The sequence below is a fragment of the Pholcus phalangioides genome, unplaced genomic scaffold, assembly GCF_987345545.1.
Source record: "Pholcus phalangioides strain wild (caught in Gottingen) unplaced genomic scaffold, Ppha-v1.0 ptg000016l_1, whole genome shotgun sequence".
Lineage (NCBI taxonomy): Eukaryota > Metazoa > Arthropoda > Arachnida > Araneae > Pholcidae > Pholcus > Pholcus phalangioides.
In genome coordinates, this window is record NW_028301609.1 from 15401340 (window position 1) to 15420741 (window position 19402).

The 19402-nt window shown below is 38.8% G+C and overlaps 2 protein-coding genes across 4 annotated transcripts in view; one reads left to right on the forward strand and one right to left on the reverse strand.

The window, feature by feature from the left end:
* Positions 1-14438, forward strand: part of Pi3K92E (phosphatidylinositol 3-kinase 92E) — a 101487-nt gene extending 87049 nt beyond the window's left edge. For all 3 annotated transcript variants that reach the window (XM_089245709.1, XM_089245710.1, XM_089245708.1), the window contains exons 12-20: positions 472-737; positions 829-994; positions 2299-2417; positions 2527-2636; positions 3492-3570; positions 4978-5151; positions 6571-6688; positions 6842-6987; positions 13509-14438. In XM_089245709.1, coding sequence (XP_089101835.1) covers positions 472-737; positions 829-994; positions 2299-2417; positions 2527-2636; positions 3492-3570; positions 4978-5151; positions 6571-6688; positions 6842-6987; positions 13509-13785 — 1455 coding nt within the window. In that variant the 3' untranslated portion in view covers positions 13786-14438. The remainder of the gene's footprint in view (positions 1-471; positions 738-828; positions 995-2298; positions 2418-2526; positions 2637-3491; positions 3571-4977; positions 5152-6570; positions 6689-6841; positions 6988-13508) is intronic.
* Positions 14439-14465: 27 nt separating this feature from the next.
* Rab3-GAP (Rab3 GTPase activating protein) overlaps positions 14466-19402 on the reverse strand; it is a 59941-nt gene continuing 55004 nt past the window's right edge. The window contains exon 32 of the mRNA XM_089245707.1: positions 14466-18604. Coding sequence (XP_089101833.1) covers positions 18452-18604 — 153 coding nt within the window. The 3' untranslated portion in view covers positions 14466-18451. The remainder of the gene's footprint in view (positions 18605-19402) is intronic.

A 19402-nucleotide genomic window follows, 5' to 3' on the forward strand; every position in this document is an offset into this window, starting at 1 on the left:
TCAATCCCAACCTGCTCTGGGGATTTAGGCATTCGTATAATTTGGGTTGACGTGGCACAATTCTACTACTACATCACTGGCCGGGCGAAAAAGGCTATGGGAACCCTACGAAAGCGTTTGAGTTTATGTTCTGATTTTCCTATGTCTCAAGCCAAAAATATGCAGGTTCTTGACCATTGGAGAAACCAAATCATATCCTTCCTTGAACAAACCAGAGCATGACAGGCTGTGCTTTTTGCGTCGAGTGCGTAAATCACAGAACGAGGACAGAGAAGGCCCTCACGGACTCCTGCGTCAACTCTCCTGCTATAATTACCGAGAATACTATCACGAAAATGTATTGCCCTTGGGGTGGGGGTATGTAGTCACTTCCAGCATCGTCATCAGCGTTTCAAAAGTTAAGATTTGTTTTTCCTCAAAAACATTTTCGAACGTATTTTGATACTCGGGGTTCCTTTTTTTTTATTTTAGATGATCGCGCTGTTACAGAGATGGCCTCGGATACCAGCGGTCAAGGCGTTGGAGTTACTGGACTACGCATACGCTGACAACGAGGTTCGCAAGTACGCCGTCGATTGCCTCAGAAACATGACGGACCAAGAGCTTTCACTGTATTCGTTGCAGCTGGTGAGAGCCCTCAAGCACGAGGCGTACCTCCAGAGCGATTTAGTCGAGTTTCTGCTCGAGAGGGCACTCTTCAACAGGCACATCGGGCACAACATATTCTGGCTTTTGAGGCAAGTCTTTATTATCACGATCGAGTGTGTCTCTTTAGACTCTAACTTTTACGATCCTCGACTGAACTCTTTTTTTTTTTTTTTTTTTCAGGTCGGAGATGAAGTTTCCGGACGTGTCCATCCGCTTCGGTCTCATTTTGGAGGCTTACTGCAGGGGGGAGACGAAGTGCCTCGAAGCCTTGGCCAAACAGGTCGAAGCTCTCAACAAGCTCAAAATCGCTAGCCAGCTCGTCCAGAACGAAGGCAACCGCAAAAAAGTAATGGAACAGTTTCTTTAAATTGAAAAAATATACTGAGTGCTCCGGAACTACACCAACAAACTTCTGGGGGTAATCGAGCATATCAAGACAAATAACTTTTGCAATGAAACCTTGAATCGAAATACATTTATTCAATCGGAAAACTACGTTGGAACAAGCCGCAGATCGCGGATATCATAGAAAATAAATATACTAATGTACCAGACAGGGGTGTCGGAAGTGTTTGGAACTTGTGGGTGCTCTTCTTGATCTTTACGTAAGAAATTTTAATTTCTGAATTAATTCAGTGGGTGCTCAGACCCATGCCGTAAATCACCTTACGTACTCGAGCAACTACACCACCCTCAGCTCCGACAACGCTGGTAAAAAACTATGCGAGCACTCACAGTAGCTGCTCAAAGTGGCGTCCAAGGGTGCTGTTGCAGTTGCACAGCTGACACCGGCTAATGAACGAAAGCGCACCCTCTCGTAGAGGCTTGGTGTCGAGTTAATCTTGTAAGCAACAACAAGTTCTTCCACTGGTGTGTCCTAGACATAATAATGATTTCAGGTGACCTCAGAAAAGTTAGTCCAGTGGATTCTGGTCGGGAAGCGTGCAGACCAAGCCCCAAGTCTACTTCGGCCAATCCTCCGCCATGGACATGTTGCTGCATGCTTGGCTGCTCTCCCGTTACCAGCGTCATTTCTGACTCGAGGTTTTTCATTCGTGTTTCGACTCGAGGTTATATTGCAGAAGTTATTTGTCCTGACGTGTACGATCACCCCTAGAAATTTGTGGGTGGAGTTCCTGACTCCCCTGTATACCAGTGTTTTTCAAAGTGTGTTTCGCGGCTCCTAGAAGCGTCGTGGTGAGCTAGAGATAGCGATTTGTATGCCTATTTATGCTTTGAAGTCGTTCTTTTATAAGTGAAAATATCAACTAAACTATTTTGGGGAGCCAGAGACGAATCATGAATCATATAAGGGGCCATTCAAGTATTACATTAGCAGATTTTTAGCCATTTTTGACCCCCCCCCCCCCCCCGTCAGCAAAATTTCGTCAGCAGCTTAGAATATTTCATATCTTCAAAAAGGGTAGTTGATGACGTAAGCAACCTTCAAACCCCCCCCCCTTCCCCCCCCCCTTGTCATCAAAATTCAGCAAATACGAAACCCTCCCCCCTCGATGCTGACGTAATACTCGAATGACCTCTAAGGAAGCCACTGGTGACAAAAGTTTGAGAGCCACTGCTGTATATTGTGATTACTCTCGAGATTTATTTTTGGAATCATACGTTTTTCGTTTTTATCGATTGATTCAGGAAGGCAAGGAGAAGCTGAAGAGCCTGATCCAAGAGCTGTTGAATCAGAAATGTTATCAGGAGACTTTCAAAGAGCTGCGCAACCCCTTGGATCCGAGATACAGGTTCAAGAAGCTCAGGTGAAAAAGAAATAAATTCCATTAAAGGCTCAAGAAAAATAAAATGCTAACAGATAATTTATTGAGTATCTTTTTTTGAAGAATAAAACGCCAGGTGCTTCGATTTCAGATCAGAGAAGTGCAAATTCTTGGATTCGAAGATGAGACCCCTGTGGTTGGCGTTCGAAAACAAAGACGTCTACGGCAAAGACGTTTTCGTCATCTTCAAGAATGGTGACGGTACGTTCTTATTTGAGGAGGTTATTCTCAAAACGTGAACATTTCCCATTTTGCTAAATTTAGAGTAGAAGTAGAAAACGTATTCCCCCAAAATATGTTTCTTACTTCTACTCTGCAACGTATGGGACGTTAACGTATTCTGTAAACGTATAGGAATGTCAGAAGAATAGTTAAATACTATGTTTCTTCATAAGCATTCAAGAGAGTTATCCACATTTGAATTAAGAAAATGTTCCATTTTGAAAGAAAATTAGTGGAAATGTTATTTTTCGATTAAAATCTGAACTGGTCAAGAGTTTGCAAAATTGGAAAATTCTACGACGACACCTGTTGATTCCAGAAGGTTTTGACTAGCCCATTATAGACTCTATTCCATTCTACAATGGAACCTCATAACGAACACTCCCGTTAGTGGACACCTCCACTGACGGACACAATTTTGAATTACACTGACGGGACTCAATGTATCTTACCTATTTTACTATCCATTAACGGACACTTCTCGTCAGCGGATAAAATGTTCGGTCCCATGGCTCTCCGTTATCGAGAAATGAAAAATACCGAAGTGTATGAAAAGGGTGGATATGTTGTTCCCTTTTGATAGAAACGACATATAAACATTGTAATGTCTACCAGAAATATTCCCGTTTGTATAATCCCGGTTGCGTAATCTGACAGAGCTTATCCCAAAGATTTGAAAACCGTTAAAAAGTGAATTTCGGCAAAAAATGAGAATGTTCCTTTCTGAAAATAAGCTCCTTTTGTCCATTCTTTTCTATAATGATATTTTTGGTAGTTTGAACAATTGTTCTCTTCATGAAAATGGTATGCTTATTATCTGTTTCTGGTTGTCAGATCTTCGACAAGACATGCTGTCTCTGCAGATGATTCGCATCATGGACACCATGTGGAAAGAAGAAGGTTTGGATTTGAGGTGAGCGGCTCTTTCGAATCTCTATTGAACGGCCGACGATAATTTATGAAAACAAATTACGAGTGAGTATATTTGATAAGAGACACTCCTCGAAAGCTCGTCGATTCTAGAACGGATGTTACAAAACCAAGTACACGAAATGCAGTCAGAATTTTATGATATGTTATCATATACTACGTATTTTTATCGAGTTGAGATTAACATTTCCTACAAAGAACATCGAAATCCAGTTTTAAAGCACGATCGAATGTCCGTCTCGCTCGTTTGTTCGAAAATAACAGACATCGTCGGAGACTGTTTATACTGTGTTATGCTGCGTTATACGCAATTTATTTTTGCGGTGCCACATTTCTCTCCACAGAATAGCAATAAGCCAAAAAGTATTTAAAATTCACTCACAATACGTCTAGGCAATAACCTGCCAGCTTTCGATTGTTGCATCCGAATTTGGAAGACAGATAGCAGCACCTCTCAAGCTCATACCCCCGCATTTTTTTTTTTTAATTTTATGTTTGGTAAACAGCGCATTCCGGTATGTACCAATTCATTAGAAATTCCTGAGAGGAATGTTTGTGAACGTTGCGGAAAAAAAACACAAAAACACAATTGACAGGTTTGTTACAAAAATGTATTTCATAACCACATGTCGTCGTTAACGACGTCACATATGTCGCTATTACTGATATTCTAGCAAGACAATGACCGTAAATATGGCTCAAAACTTATTAGACATTAGTTTTATGGGTGATGAAGTCAGAGCTGTAACTTGAATACCATCGAGCATTTGTGGATTGAGTTCAATAGACGACTCGGAGCCAGAAATTATGTAAATTCGATGGTTTTTTTTCAATTGTGTGGAAAAAGAATAAAAAAAAAATACCCATTGACCATGGTAAAAACTTATTGGGTCCATACCAAATCATGGCAAGTAATTATACAAGTCAAAGGTTTTCCAATGAAGAGTTGACTTCTTCTACCCTTTTATAATGCCCATGACATGACAGATTTGACTACAAGTTGTTTGCATTCTTATTTGTGTCAAAAGACTTTTGACCCACATACAAGTGATCAATGTTTTTCCGATTTTACAAAGTGTAGATAAGCAAGTTTTTGGTTATAATAATTTGTAATAAGATTCAGTGTTTGTCTTTCATAGGATATATTTCATTAAAAAATTCAAATACGAAATTCGTAGACAAATTTGTTGTTGTCAAAAGATTTTTGAGCGCTACTGTACCTCCGAACACACATCCCATTTCTTGCACGTAGCAACTCGTAAGAAATTCCCCAGAGGAATGAGTAGTAGGTGCATGTACTGATTAGTAGTTTGTACTTAGTAATAGTCGCGCCACAGAGTCCAGTCAATATTATGTATAAGTTTGCTAATATTTTCGTTCAAATGAATAGGATGATACCATACCAGTGTCTGGCGACGGACCACAAGATGGGCCTGATAGAAGTAGTTCCGGATGCGGACACGATAGCCAACATCCAGAAGGAGAAAGGGTTCACGCCAACATCGGCTTTTAAGAAAGGTTCGCTGCTCGCCTGGCTTCGAGACCACAACCCCGACGACAAGAGGTACTCTCTCCGCATTTCCTTATTTGTCTTTTCGGAAGCGATATCTCTTGATGGAATTATCTGGTACCATTACACACACAGTAGTGTACACAGTTTTCTCAAGGTGGGGGGGGGAATTAAAAAAAAATTTCTACCCGGTGGGAAGTTAGTTTTTTACTGAGTTCACCATGATTTCGGCTGGGGTGGGGCTAGGGAAAGTTCTCCTTCCCCTCTGCGTACGCCTATGTTTGCGCCAATACTGGGATGCGAACCATCAATGGGATGGATAGGATGGACCATGAACTTTTAGTACACTGCCAATTGACTGCTTTTACAAGGGGACACCAATATCGATTGGTGAGGGACAATGCAAGGTTATGGTGTTGCAGGGAATTTTTCTCTAATAGGGTTGTTAATAAATGGAATAGCTTACCCCCGGAGGTAGTAAATTGTAACACAATTGACACGTTTAAAAAGAAATACGATAAATATGTTGGGGTAAATCGAGAAGCTATCCATACTTAGATTAAGACAACCATAAGTATTCTTTATGGGCATTGTATCATGTGTATATATTGTTTATAATTTTGGTGATTTTGTTTTTAATTGGGTTTCTGTATTTTTGAAATATATGACATCCATATTTTTATGGGCATCTTTTTCTCAGCCACCTTGTTGGGCATTTTGCCTGTTGTAGCGTTGTATTTGTATTTGTATAAAGTTCGTGAGCTAACCTCACGGTTGCTAACAGGTGCCGGTGTGTCTCAGGGCTTGACGAATCCCAAGTCACCATGGCGACTAAAAAATTGGTGTTAGCGCCTGAAAGTTTCTATGTGTGATGACTAAATTGAAGTCTGAGGACAACGCAAAATATTCAGAAGTTATGTAAGCATTTCTACCAACATGGAAAAAGGTCACCAAGACCCAGAAAAGCGCCAAAAAAAAAAGATTGTTCAGGCCGTTTTACTAAAAAAAGATTTTTTTTTGTTCCTGCGAAATTTTGCTGGCGCCTAATTTTTTTTCGCTTTATCAAGCAATGGTGTAATTGATGCTCTCCATCTTTGCAATCTACTTTTGCTTCTGGTATTGAACAACAAACAAGATTTCCGAATTTTTCCGCTAGAGGCACTGCAAAAGCTGTGTCATCTCATTGAATCATTTCATAATACATGTACCATGTACGATATTGGCGCCTACTTAGCAAACACATCTATAGGCTTTACTTACCATATACAACGCCAAAGAGGCAACTTTAAGGTGCGAATAATACACACACAACAGTTTAAGGAGTGTAACACTCTTATGTCATTATGTGTTATTATGTAATTTTTACTATTTACTATATACGTGAACCCTGTATTATACTAAGTAGTACATGTGTGCATAACTCATTTTAATGCACATTTATTGCATGCATTTTATTTATATTCAAATTGGAAGCCTGAAGAAAGCCATCGAAGAATTCACGCTTTCGTGCGCGGGATATTGCGTCGCCACTTATGTGCTCGGTGTTGCTGATCGACACAGCGATAACATCATGGTAAAAACCAATGGACAGGTAAACCTCACTTTCACGCAGTATCACTTTTGTTTTTAAATACCCATTCTCGCTCATTGGAGCTACGGTTTCGGTTTCAAAAGTGACTTTATCAATGAAATCATCGAGTATTTATAAAGACCAATAAACAAGTTGATTTACATTCTTTGGCAGCTTTTTCACATCGATTTCGGACACATCCTTGGGAAATTTAAGGAGAAGTTCGGTATAAAGCGAGAGAGGGTTCCCTTCGTGTTGACCCACGACTTTGTCTACATCATCACCAACGGACAAACTCAGAAGTCGCAGGAATTCGGCAGGTGAGTTGATCCCTTTCCATTGTGATCCAGCGGCTAGTTTGCCAAACCGGTGATCAAAAAAATCAGACTAGAATGGGAAGAAGGCTACAAACCAATGGCCTGTCTTTAGCTTCATCAGGATCGAAGTAAACTAATTGTAAAGATCAATATCCGGTGCTACCCTGGAGTACTTGAGCGCCCCCCCCCCACAAAAAAAAATAACTAAAACATATACATTTCGACAACCCCTCCTGCGTATTTTATTTAATTCCCTTTTACAGAACATGAGACGTGTAGTAACGCCATCACTCCCCAAATGTTTTCTTCGTGCAGGCGCCAGGGTCGCAACTATACACTTGGTCAGTAAGAGAGAGCACGTATTCTTGTATCCCCGTGGAATACAGAAAGAGCAATTGAAGGGTGAATTCGGCACCCCTCTGGTTTTGCATATACGTGGAAACAGGCCCGTCTGTTCAACACCTTCTAGAGCAGCTTCTGCTTTAGAAGGTATTGGTCTGTTTTTCTAGTAGTTCCGTGCCGAATACCGCTGCTATCTTATTTCCAACGGGTGCCATGAATAGTTCAGAAACCTCTAGACTTGTGTGTGTTCCTTGGAAATACATATGCATAAAGCTGACTGGAAAAGGACGGGTTTCAATCAATCAATCATGTATTACTGCCCTGCCCTTAAGAAATACAGCAGCGAAAAATACGGGTTTGTACACTCTGGGCAAATTGGCTGCGGTACCGTTTTAACGCATGGGCTCACAAAAATGATATCTGGTTGAAATTTTCGAGAATTCGCCAGATAGGGCCTCCGAAAAATCACTTGGCCCGGGAACCCCATCCCCATGATGTTCTTAAGACAGCCCTGGTTGGCTGACCATATTTTCTCGATAAAAATATGGGAGTTTGAGACTGCCAAATACAAAAAATTGCCAGTTGCCGAAAATGAATAAAACTGCCAACTTTCACTTAAATCGCTGGAAAATTGCCAAGTGGTGAGAAGTGAAACGCTACTAAAAATCGCAGTGGATTAAAATGCTATTCATGGGAAAAACATTGAACGCGACAAACACGTTAGATGAATTTTTGTATTTTAGGTCATAATTATCATAATACAGCAGGTGAATTTGGAAAATAATTTTAATTCTTGATGCCGGGAAGAATTGAAGGCGATGTAGGCTGGCTCCATTGAAAATGTAAAAAAAAAAAAAACGGGACATTTTTATATTTATAAGGAATTTTCCAGAATCTAACACGCGAATTTCCTGGCATGTCGGCTAATGCGGGGGAATACGGTATAAGTCGGGTGGCCAAATTACGGGAATGTCCCAGGAAATACCCAATCATATGGTCACTCATTTAACAAAATACCACGGGAGTCAAATGAATTTTTTCATGTAAGTGCTGACATCTGTCAAACAAAGTACTAACTTCAAACGCAAGTTCCTAATTTGAACTTTGCCTTCAGGCCAAAAGATGTCAGCAATAGTCCATTTATCGCGCGAAATTTAAAATGTCAAAATTTTTTATTGGATTAGGGCACAGCCAACTTTCAATTATTGTGTAAAGTGGACCATTATTAGGACCTCATCCACCATCGAATTTCAATATCTATGAGCGCTGCTTTGTTAACAGCTGACAAGCTGTGCTTGATGCTGATGTTTCTATACCATAAATGCTCAACCCGTGGCCGTTTCATCTGATGTGGCCCGCAACCTCAAAACTAATTTTGTGAAAGTAAATTAATCACATTACAGATTACTTGAGTGGCCCGCGGCACATTTCTAGATCACTTAAGGGGCAAGTGCCATATTCACAGATCACTTGAGTTAACCCCGGCACAGATCCGGACCACTTAAAGAACCCGCGGCTAATGTACAGATCACTTGAGCCGCGACGTAACTCCACCTAAGTGGTCCGCGGCACATTTACAGATAACGCAAGTCGCCCCCGGCCTCCTCTATTTACAGATCCCTTAAGCAGGGCCGTAACTAGGATTTTTGCCGCCAGGCAGGGGCAAACATGATTTAGCCACCCCCGAAACTTTAAAATTCGATAATTTTATAACGGTGTTCTTTATTCCCTCCTAAAATTACCGCCCCCCTAAATTTTGTCACCTGGGGAAGTTGCCTCCCTCCCCCCTTTAATTCTGGCCCTGCCTTAAGTCACCCGCGGTACATATATAATTCAGAGATCTTATGTGACCCTCGCCACATTCCTATATCATTTACATGGCCCGCAGGCCAGGCATTTGGGAGTTTAGGGCCGGCTTTAAAAAATACAATAGAAATGGGCAAACAACGGAAAGTATATATACATGGTGAGCAAAAAGTCCAACTTTAAGAATGAATAAAAACCGGAAAAATATCGGAAATAAAAAACGATTTGCAGGGTTAGCATCGTTAGGTCACGGGAATTTTTTCAAGACAGGAAAACAAAAATTAACTCGAAAAAACAGCCGATGAATGGCGCTGGTACGAGTGACTGCGCTCCTAATCCACAATCAGTTAACCCACTGTTGTAAACCGTGTTATGTGAACAAGAATGCTGAGTGCGAAGGATAAAGCTTTGTTGGTGAAGTTGTGTTACCAGGAATCAGCGACCATTGCCTTGCGTAAATTCGAGTTCAGAAGAATGTGAGGACTGGAAAAGTGCCTTTAACAGCGACAGGCCTCATAAAGCTTGTTTAGCGGTTTGAGGAAACTGGAACGCTGGGGGATCGTGCAAGGGAGCCGGACGACCATGATTAAGGAAGGCAACGTTCGCCGCGTGTTGCAGCCGAAATGGAAGCGTTACCGTCCCAAATCAGCTGCAGGGACCAGCAGTGCTCGTGAAGCTGCCAGACGTTTGGGCTTACCGCCGTCCTCGATACGCATGATTTGTGCACATACAGATTGCAGTCGTGCCATGAACTTTTACCACCGGATACTGTACAGAAGGAAGCATTCGCGAGGTGGACTTTCTCCAAAATCAAGCAGAATCCCAACCTGGGTCTTTAACATCTTGCGGACAGATGAAGCTCATTTTTCGCTTCATGGCGACGTTAACACCCATAACCGTCGCATCTGGGCGACGTCTAATCAACGTGAGTACACGCAGAAACCATTGCATTCCCCAGAAGTGACAGTGTGGTGTGTGTTCACAGGTTCGTTCATCATAGGACCCTTCCTTGAAACGCAGTGCCCAGTAAATGGGTGGAAAACGGCTACGGTGAACGCGCAGCGTTATTTAACGCTTCTGCGCGAGAAGATCATGCCATGTTTGCTTGAAAGATGCGCTTTCTACCGTCACGTTTATGCAAGATGGGGCAAATAGTCACACTGTTACTCCGGTCAAGACATTGCTGATACAGACGTTCGGGAGAGGCCCTCCTCGATCTTCAGATTTGACGCCAGGCCAGCAGACTTCTGGTTATGGGGATATTTGAAAGTCCGTGTGTATCGATCCGGTCTATCCAATTTGTCGGAACTGAAAGATGCGATCCGTCGAGAGTTGTCATGTATACATTTGGACCTGCTGCACTCTGCCGTTGCTGGATTTGTGACTCGCCTGCAATGTGTTATCCCCTGTGGTGGTGGTGGTCAAGTGCTCTGCAATGTTTGCCATAAACGTCATTCAGACTACCTAGCAAGTTTGCCACATTTTGAAACACATCATCCTATTTCGTTTCTTTTTATTTTGGCGTAGAATCTTCCCGATTGGCTTACAAATTCACAAATACCGCATAGTGATTGGATGTGGGGCATAGAAATCGCCAATTCTGAGCCCGATCATTTCTTTTCCTCACAACGATGATACTGGCAAGAGCAGGGAATTTTTTTTTCCCTGAATATTTCTGAGGGAAAATGGACTACTTATTGAAGTCACAAGCAGACTGCGGAGGCCTTCTATCTTTAGGAGGTGCTGGATGACCCCAACTTGTTTCACTGGAGCTTCCCAGAAAAGGCTACAAATCCATTCAGTCTATAGTCTGTTTCAGGTTAACTTTGCAGTGCAGATAAAGGCAGAGAATGTATTCCTTCGCCGCAAAATATAGTTCCCATGTATCGGAGGCTTACGATGATCATTTATGCAGAATATTTCAATTTTTGGAATGATTGAAAAAAAAAAGTGAGAAAACATCGTTCTGAACCGATCTTTATTCGTTTAAAATTTTTAAATTAGAAAAAATATTGGTTACCATTATACGTAAAAAAGGATTTTTCTCAGTGAGATTGGCGTTAATCAGCTATACCTTACTGTGACTGCGCATCTATACATTGGTTGAAAGGCTTTCGTTGTCATAGCAACGTGTGATGCGGTTTCCTCGTAGCTTCCCCTTTACTGAAAAGTTAACTTGAAACGAACTATAGTTATAAATTCACTTATTGCGTCTCTGGTTCCGCTAATCTCGAAAAACAGTCCCGCGGGTCGTAAAGCTGATCTTTTTGTTGATTTTGGGTCGCGGCTGAAAAAGGTCAAGAGAACTCCCTGCTCTACACAGTATATTTTCATTCTCGGGATCCGTTAATGATCATTAGTCATTTAGCAGCGATTAAATGAAAAGCGTACCTTATAGCCAATGGAATTCTTCTCCCTTCGGATGCCTCCGTAGAAAGTAATTGTCCTTTTTTTACATTTCTCGTCTGAATTATCACGAGAACCACAAACATGAAACACTAGTTCTTCGATCACAAATATGGAGGAGAAGCGTTCACGTGCGCTGTTCTTTGCAAGAAATGCTCTCCAAGGTGAGAGGAAGAATGAACTGATCGAACAGTAAAAACTCATTCACACGTAATTGCATACGATATCAATCATTATCGAGTAATGAGTGGCAGAGGATTTCCCGGCTGTCTTGATTAAGTCGGGGCAGAGGACCAAGGACCAAACATGAAGACCAGCAGAGGAGCTAGGGTATTGTCGTCTGCTCTCCAGTTTGGTAAACAAAATACTTAGTAGTTGTTGTTAATCAAGCGAGGGAAAATAAATATGTGACGTCAAAAACAAGTGAAAGGATAGTTCTGATTGACCCACGGTCACTATAATTTTGGAATCGTCCCAAATTTAAATAATAAAGGGTGTTCCATAAATTGGCAAATGATTTAAAAATTCATAAAAAATGAAGGAATCGGTGTGCAGTCGAATCCCGTTATAACAAACTTCAAGAGACCGGAGAAATCATTTCGTTATGACGAAATTTCGTTATAAATGAGTTTCAGGTATTTGCATTGTTCCTATGTAAACTTATCTCGAGGATTCGAAAAGTGTTCGTTACAACGAGATTTTCGCTATAACGGTATTCAACTGTATTTGAATGAGGTTGGCGAAAAGTTATTCGCACAAAGGGGGATTTATTTGGTAAGGAAATAAAAATTAGTTTTCATATTTGTCGATAGAGGGCGATGCATGAAAGCAAATTGGTAATTTTGGACTTGAACCTTTTTTCAATCTCTTCTGTGTCCGAAAGGTTCGTAAAGCTTCAGCTGGCGATTCGTGGCTGAGTTTAAACAACTTCACTAATAGTGCTTTATCAACCAATGTCAACAGCACAATGAAAACCTTATGTAAGCGCAAGCAATAGGAAAATTCAGAAATGAGCTGCAGGGCCGTCTTAAGAGCCTCATGGGCCCCCGGGCCAAGTGATGTTTCTGAGGCCCTACCTGGAAAATTCTCGAAAATTTCAACCATTTCTTATTTTTGTGAGGCCCCTCTCCTCTTGAGGCCCCCGGGCCGTGCCCGGGTGAGCCCATGCGTTAAGACGGCACTGATGAGCTGTTAATCGTACACCCTACTACTACGACACCAGACATACATCACGTCCATGTTCCTCTACGGAACTTCTAACGAATTGGTACATGTTGGAATGTGCGTGTATGTATAATGAACCTTCTGTGAAGTTTGTTTCTGTGTAATGCTTGTCATGTGTTGTACTGCCATCTGCAATCAATTTTTTTAAACTGAGTTTTTATCTCAACTCATAGTGAGTGAAGTGTAATGAATGAATAATTGTTACGTTATAGGCCTGTTGCTCTCTGCGGCGAGACTTTTTAACATGGAGATCAGTTCGCATTTACGCCTTCAACCAACTTCAGCCGACCACCACTGCGGCGAAGTTGGGGTTTGAACCAATCGTACACCCTGCATTTTATAGGACTCCTTGCCCTCCTTCCCGTAATTTTGAACAGAAAAATAGTAAACTCGCAGCCCTTCCTGATTGAGAGCCCGGGACACAAGGCCCCCCCCCCCACTCTGTCCCAATTGCGATTGGTATATTGCATTCAACTTCTGCATCAGCAAGTGGACCATTATTACCCAAGTTCCCCATATTTAAACAATACATATTCATGTGGGTGACGCCTGCTTTGCTCAAAAACCATACAGCAGTATGGGTTTATTACCATTAAGCTATACATAGTATTTGATTGTTGGGATGAGGAATGTTCGTCAAAAATGCATGTGTTTTAAAATGAGTAGACGATATTAACCTCCTCATTACTTTACAGATATTTACAAAATTTTACTTTTTGTCTTCTACCATCCCCCCCCCCCCCAAGGTTTCAGACATATTGCGAGGAAGCGTTCACGATACTGCGAAGGAAAGGCCCCGTCCTGATATCATTGTTCGCAATGATGTTGTCGACGGGGATTCCCGAGCTGAACTCCGAGAAGGACCTAGACTACCTCCGAGAGACCTTGGTGCTCGACATGAGTGAACAGGATGCCATCCGCCACTTCAGGACGAAATTCGACGAGGCGCTCAAGAACAGCTGGAAGACCAGCATGAACTGGATGGCTCACAATCTCACCAAAGACAACAAGATGACCGAATGAATAATTCGAATTATTTTTTGGAAATTTCTGTGTTCCCCCTCCCCCTTTTTTATGAGAAGAAAAGTGTATGTATTGGAGTTTTGAATCAAGATCGGTGCATTTCCATAATGGTCAAATTTTGAAATCATCCTTGAGAATTGTTCAATGTCTATCTCAGTCAATCATAATAAAACTGACCATTTCATACCAACTAATGATAAAGGGCTAGGAGGGCCTATACATCAGATTTACAACCCCCTTCCCAAGGTCCTGTAAAGAAGTATAACTAACAGAACTGGTGCAGGCTTTTCACTTCAAGCAGGGCTTTAGTGGGACAAGCAGGTCATGATTTCAAGTAATGGAATAAGTGATCACAGAACGTTTGCAAAGGTGATCTATTTGATTGTCATACCAGGCTTTGAATTCTAAAATGGCCCAATTCACTTAGGTTTATCACACATGTTCCATGTTTCATTAGTGTTATGTGGTATGTAACACATGTATAGCAATGAAATTGATTATAACTCTACTTCATCTTTCCCAAGAATTCCATTTCAACCATCCGGTCAATTTCAAAGAAGTGGTCGGAACACATTATACCACTTCCTAGATTTTATTTTATTTAATGAAAATGAATGAAGCAATGTTTGAAAATGATAAAAATCTAATAAATATATATATATATTTTAATAACCAACGGCTAGAGAGTTTTTAATTTTTATTTTTACAAAGCAACAGATTAGTTTTGTTTCCAAAGTTATTTCACACACACACACACACACTACCAAACGTAAAACATAAACATATGAATAAGTCACCGAAAAAAAAATACAATTATTTTGTTGATTGGGATCAGAAAAAAAGGAGATCAAACTTTAACAAAGTCATGGGTTTCACCACTATATGTAAAACATCATTGAACACAAAAGCATAATTTATTTCTTCAGAATTACCAAAGCACAGCTGATTCTAATTTCATATCCACTGAAATATAAGTAACATTTTCATTACCATATACAGTCGAATCCCGTTTTAACGAATACAGTTATAGCGAAAATCTCGTTTTAAAGAACACTTTTCGAACCCCCCAAATAAATTTACATAGGAACACAATGCTAGATAACCTGCAATTCCTTTATAACAAAATTTCGTTTTAACAAAGTGATTCCTCTGGTCTCTTGACATTCATTATAACGGGATTGGACTGTATATACTCTAGGAGGTTATTTTCCTAAATGTTTTGTAATATATATTTAAATAGGCATACAGATTCATGTTTCAGGAAAATCTTGAATAGCAAAAAAGTGAAAATTTTCACATTCATGCTTCTTGCGTGGGGGGGATGTACCATTTGCTGTAATTTTTTTTTAGAAAATCTGTGGCGCTAGAGTTAACCATCCAATGTTTTACATAATTGCATTATAGAGACTATTTAACATTTTTCAAATAGTGATTACCACAAAATCAAAGAACACAACACACAAATGATCATTTCTGCAAATGCATCTTGGCTTGGTATCTACTTTTGCGAACAATTACAATCGCATTTGCATATGTCCATATCTACTTCAAAAAACTTATTTTTACAATTCCCCTTCAGTAAGAAGTATAAATATTTTTTATCATAGCACCATTATTCATGCACATGATTTCAAAATGCTAACATGAGCTACGCTTAGAATCTTTGAATTCAGTGATAGTGGAATCCTGGATATAACCTGCCCTGATTATGACTAGACCAAATTCTAATTATAAATCAAGCCATAGATAAATTTAGTAGCATAGAGAATGATTCCCAATGCCATAAAATTCAACAATAAATCTGAATCTTTTACAGTTCTCTATCAAAGCTGAAAACAACAAATCATGGTTGATATTATCACAAAATACTCTGAAGTATGGATAGAGATCCCTCACCCCTAGCCTGTGTCAGGAATTTTAGAAATCGGCTGATTACTATAGCTCAATGTTAATTAGCATATCTATGTAACATATGATTAGTACGCTTGATATGGCTCACAGGCTTAATTTAAATTTTCAATCTAGCACACACTGTGTGCGAGGTTGAAGACCATGTGTAATGGCTTTGAGATGATCCAAATGATCTACTGAAATGACTGATTCCATAACAGTTGCTTTTGAGAACTTATTAGTTTCTCTTTAGTCCAGAATCAATAATAAACAAATTACCACATTTACACACATATAAGGCAGGTTTCCATTTAACTTTCACTGCTTCAAAACCTAGGTTGTCCTATAATGCGTAAGCAAAAGATTTATTGAATTTTTAGTACAGTGAACAGCAATTAATGTAATCACATCAGAACTCTGGTTCTTAATAATAACCGATTTATTACTATATTCAAAAGAAACTCAGAAGCCAATGGAAATCACTAGGCCCTCTGTAAAATCCGACACCCTTTTTTCAAGAATATTTTTTCTGATTTTGGGTAGGTGATAGTGCTCCCTCCCCCAAACTTTAAGAACAATGAGAACCTAGGAAGAGAAATATTTAAGCTTTATCTGTTATTTATACAGTACACATAATTCCTATACTACCCTCAAGGGAAGGTAAAAGACACTCTTTCTCTCATTCTTTTTGTTTTTAAACTTTGAACAAAAGTTGACTTCTCCCACCGGCAGTTAATTTGACAGGTTGAGGGGGTATGGAGAACATGTTTGCAAATAAAGCCTGCCTTGAAAAGATGACTGGGCTCGTCATTGTAGAAATAAGAAGGTTTTATGTGGAGGGTTAGATATCTCGTAATTGCCGAAATACAAGGCATCAAGTTCGGGGAGATAACAATAAGTGCTGCTGTAAGGGTTAAGAAAACATGGTTGTTTACCTAATATATATATACATTTTATGCTATTTATTATCTGTGAATATTTGTATAAATAAAATACAGTTGGCCCTCAGTATTTACTGTTTTCATACTCTTAGTCTTTTTGGAACCCTTATTTACCTCATTGCTGAGGTAATAATTCTCATAGCAGAACAAAATATAACTTGTATATTTTGAATAAACGTCTAAAAAATCCCCCCGTAAAGATTTTTTCCTGATGTTTTTGAAAATATTTCTACAAGACTGTTATTTGAATGTTCCTAAAAGTGAAAAACTTGCAAGGAAAATTTGAAATATTGACAAAGGTTACCTTCATTGCTGCTTTTTCCCATTATCACAGCATCAATGAGTCTATAGTCAAATATATCAAGAAATAAGAATGTAGAAATTTGATCAGCAATTGCTGTAGCTATAGCTGCTACTATAAAGAACTGGGTCCACATGTCTCTCATGAAGAAAGTGGTTTTTCTGTGGATGGGATAAAAAAGTATGAAAGTTATGTATTGCATAACTTGCACAAAATTTTAGGGTTTGGGTTATTCATGGATTTCCTGTATTTGCAGTCACCCCGGAACACAAACCCTTTGAATACAGAGGGATGACTAGTGAATTTTATAAATAAATCTAGTTTTCTTTATTTTGATCTTTAAAGTCATACCTTATCCTATATGCAAGTAAATGCAGATATTTAAATAATATAAATTTAATATAATTATAATAATATAAATTTTTTCATGAGCTGCCTTGTAATAGTAAAGAAATTTCTCCAAATAAATTAGTTGTTCATACATGGGTTATAGACTGTTTTTGGTAATATATCACCGAGTTTCATAGCTGAACACAAATAATCTACAAAGTCATTCACATAACAAAAACAAAAAATTGCATTTTTCAGTTATGAAAACCAGTTGTTTCTGGCATTCATATTGATATATTAATCCATTGCGAGTATGAATAGAAAAAAAATCTCTTGATGGTATTCGCTTTGTATTACCATTTAACACTAATTTCAAAACATTTATTTCAATTAACTGTGTGGGTGTGTGCTAATATTATAATACTTCGACTGTCATATATAGATATATTTGCAATTTCACAACCAAATGAAATCATTGCCGTTTATTGGAAATGATTATAACACTAACATTCTATTTGGAGGAAATATACCAGTCAGAGTTTTTTTAGAAAAATATCTATACACACATTTAAATGATTTAATAATAAATCAGATCAGACTGATTTTACCTTTTGATTATGCAAAAGCATGTGATGATCGAGAAAATCGAAATTTAAATTTTTCAAATAATAAATCTAACACCAAGAAATTATGTATACAAAATCATGTACACCACTCAACAATTCCTCAACCTACAAGGAATTGATGTGTGTGAAATTCTAATCAAGATAGTAATTGAAATACTGAAAACTTGCCCAAGTTTAACTAAACTTGGGCAAGTTTTGGGGAAACTAATAACTAAACAAAGAAAACTAAATAAATAGCGATAAAAAAAAATTTTTCTCCTGTCTACACATCCAGAATACACAAATAGAAAATAGACAATGAACATTATTTGAATCATTACCGAGTCCCATGCAAGTAATATCGGAATATTTTGCTGCAAATGGATCAGCAAAAAAAAAAAAAAATTTTATCTTCAAAGCAAATTTTTATGTCAAGAAAGTTTTATCTACAAATGAAACTTCAGAAGAAAGAACTTATTTTCCTTCAAACAGGCAACAGTATAAACAATTTCTTTAAGAAATTTCTCTCATGCATAATTATTATTTTTTTTTTTGCCATGAAAGTTTTGTGTCAGTAATATTACATTTATTTACACGCTTCAAGATGCACTCACAAGATGCTTCAAGGTGTCTTGAAGTGATTGCGCCAGCAGCTGCTCTTTGCTGCTTTCAGAGAGGAATGCGAGAATATAACTAGATAAATTCAAAGTGGATTGCACTGGTACATTGTTACATCTTAACTTCTTTTCTGCCTGTAAAAATTAATGAAAAGAGGAAGTTAATGTATAATTTTTTTTAAAAATGCGTCTCAACCAAGCAAATAACCATCTCTCTCAAAACTCCTACAAAATCCTTTGAAGCACAACAGAGAAATTATTCTCACGAAAGAAAATAATATGAAAATTATGCATTTCATCAGTGGTTCTCAAACTGTGCACTACACCTATGTGTTCTCAAAAATGTTAAAACAAATTAGGGTTAACCCGACTTAAGGCCACATTTCAAAAATGTTAGAATTGAGAATTAATGCATTGTATATAACAAGGATTCTCAGTTCCTTTTTTATAATCATGATTTAAAATTCCTAACTTCATGTTTCTGTTTGGTTTAAGAAATTGGTGAAAAAAGCATTAGTGCAGATACAACAGGGAGTATTTATGATAACAGGATGTATTTACAATAGAACTATAAGTGAATTCGTGTAATTCATTTTGGAAGCCTCTGCGATCCATAGATTGAAATCCCCTGGTTTATACAGTAAAAAACTCGATTATTCATCGTGATTGGGACAAGACTGCATTGGTAAATCGAAATTTCTGGCTAAACAAATATGCATAGATTTAAAGGTCTAGAACCATCTATACGAATTTTAGTTGAATATACATTCGACAGACATACAAATAAATCTGTCAGCCTTTGCTTTGTAGCTACACTATAAAGTTTTTTGGTAACATTTTGGAAGTGAGTCATTGTGTCCTTGCTCCTCCAACTATGCAATGCCTTCTGAAGAACAGGAATTAAAAACATCATTGTGCACTACTTATTTGCAC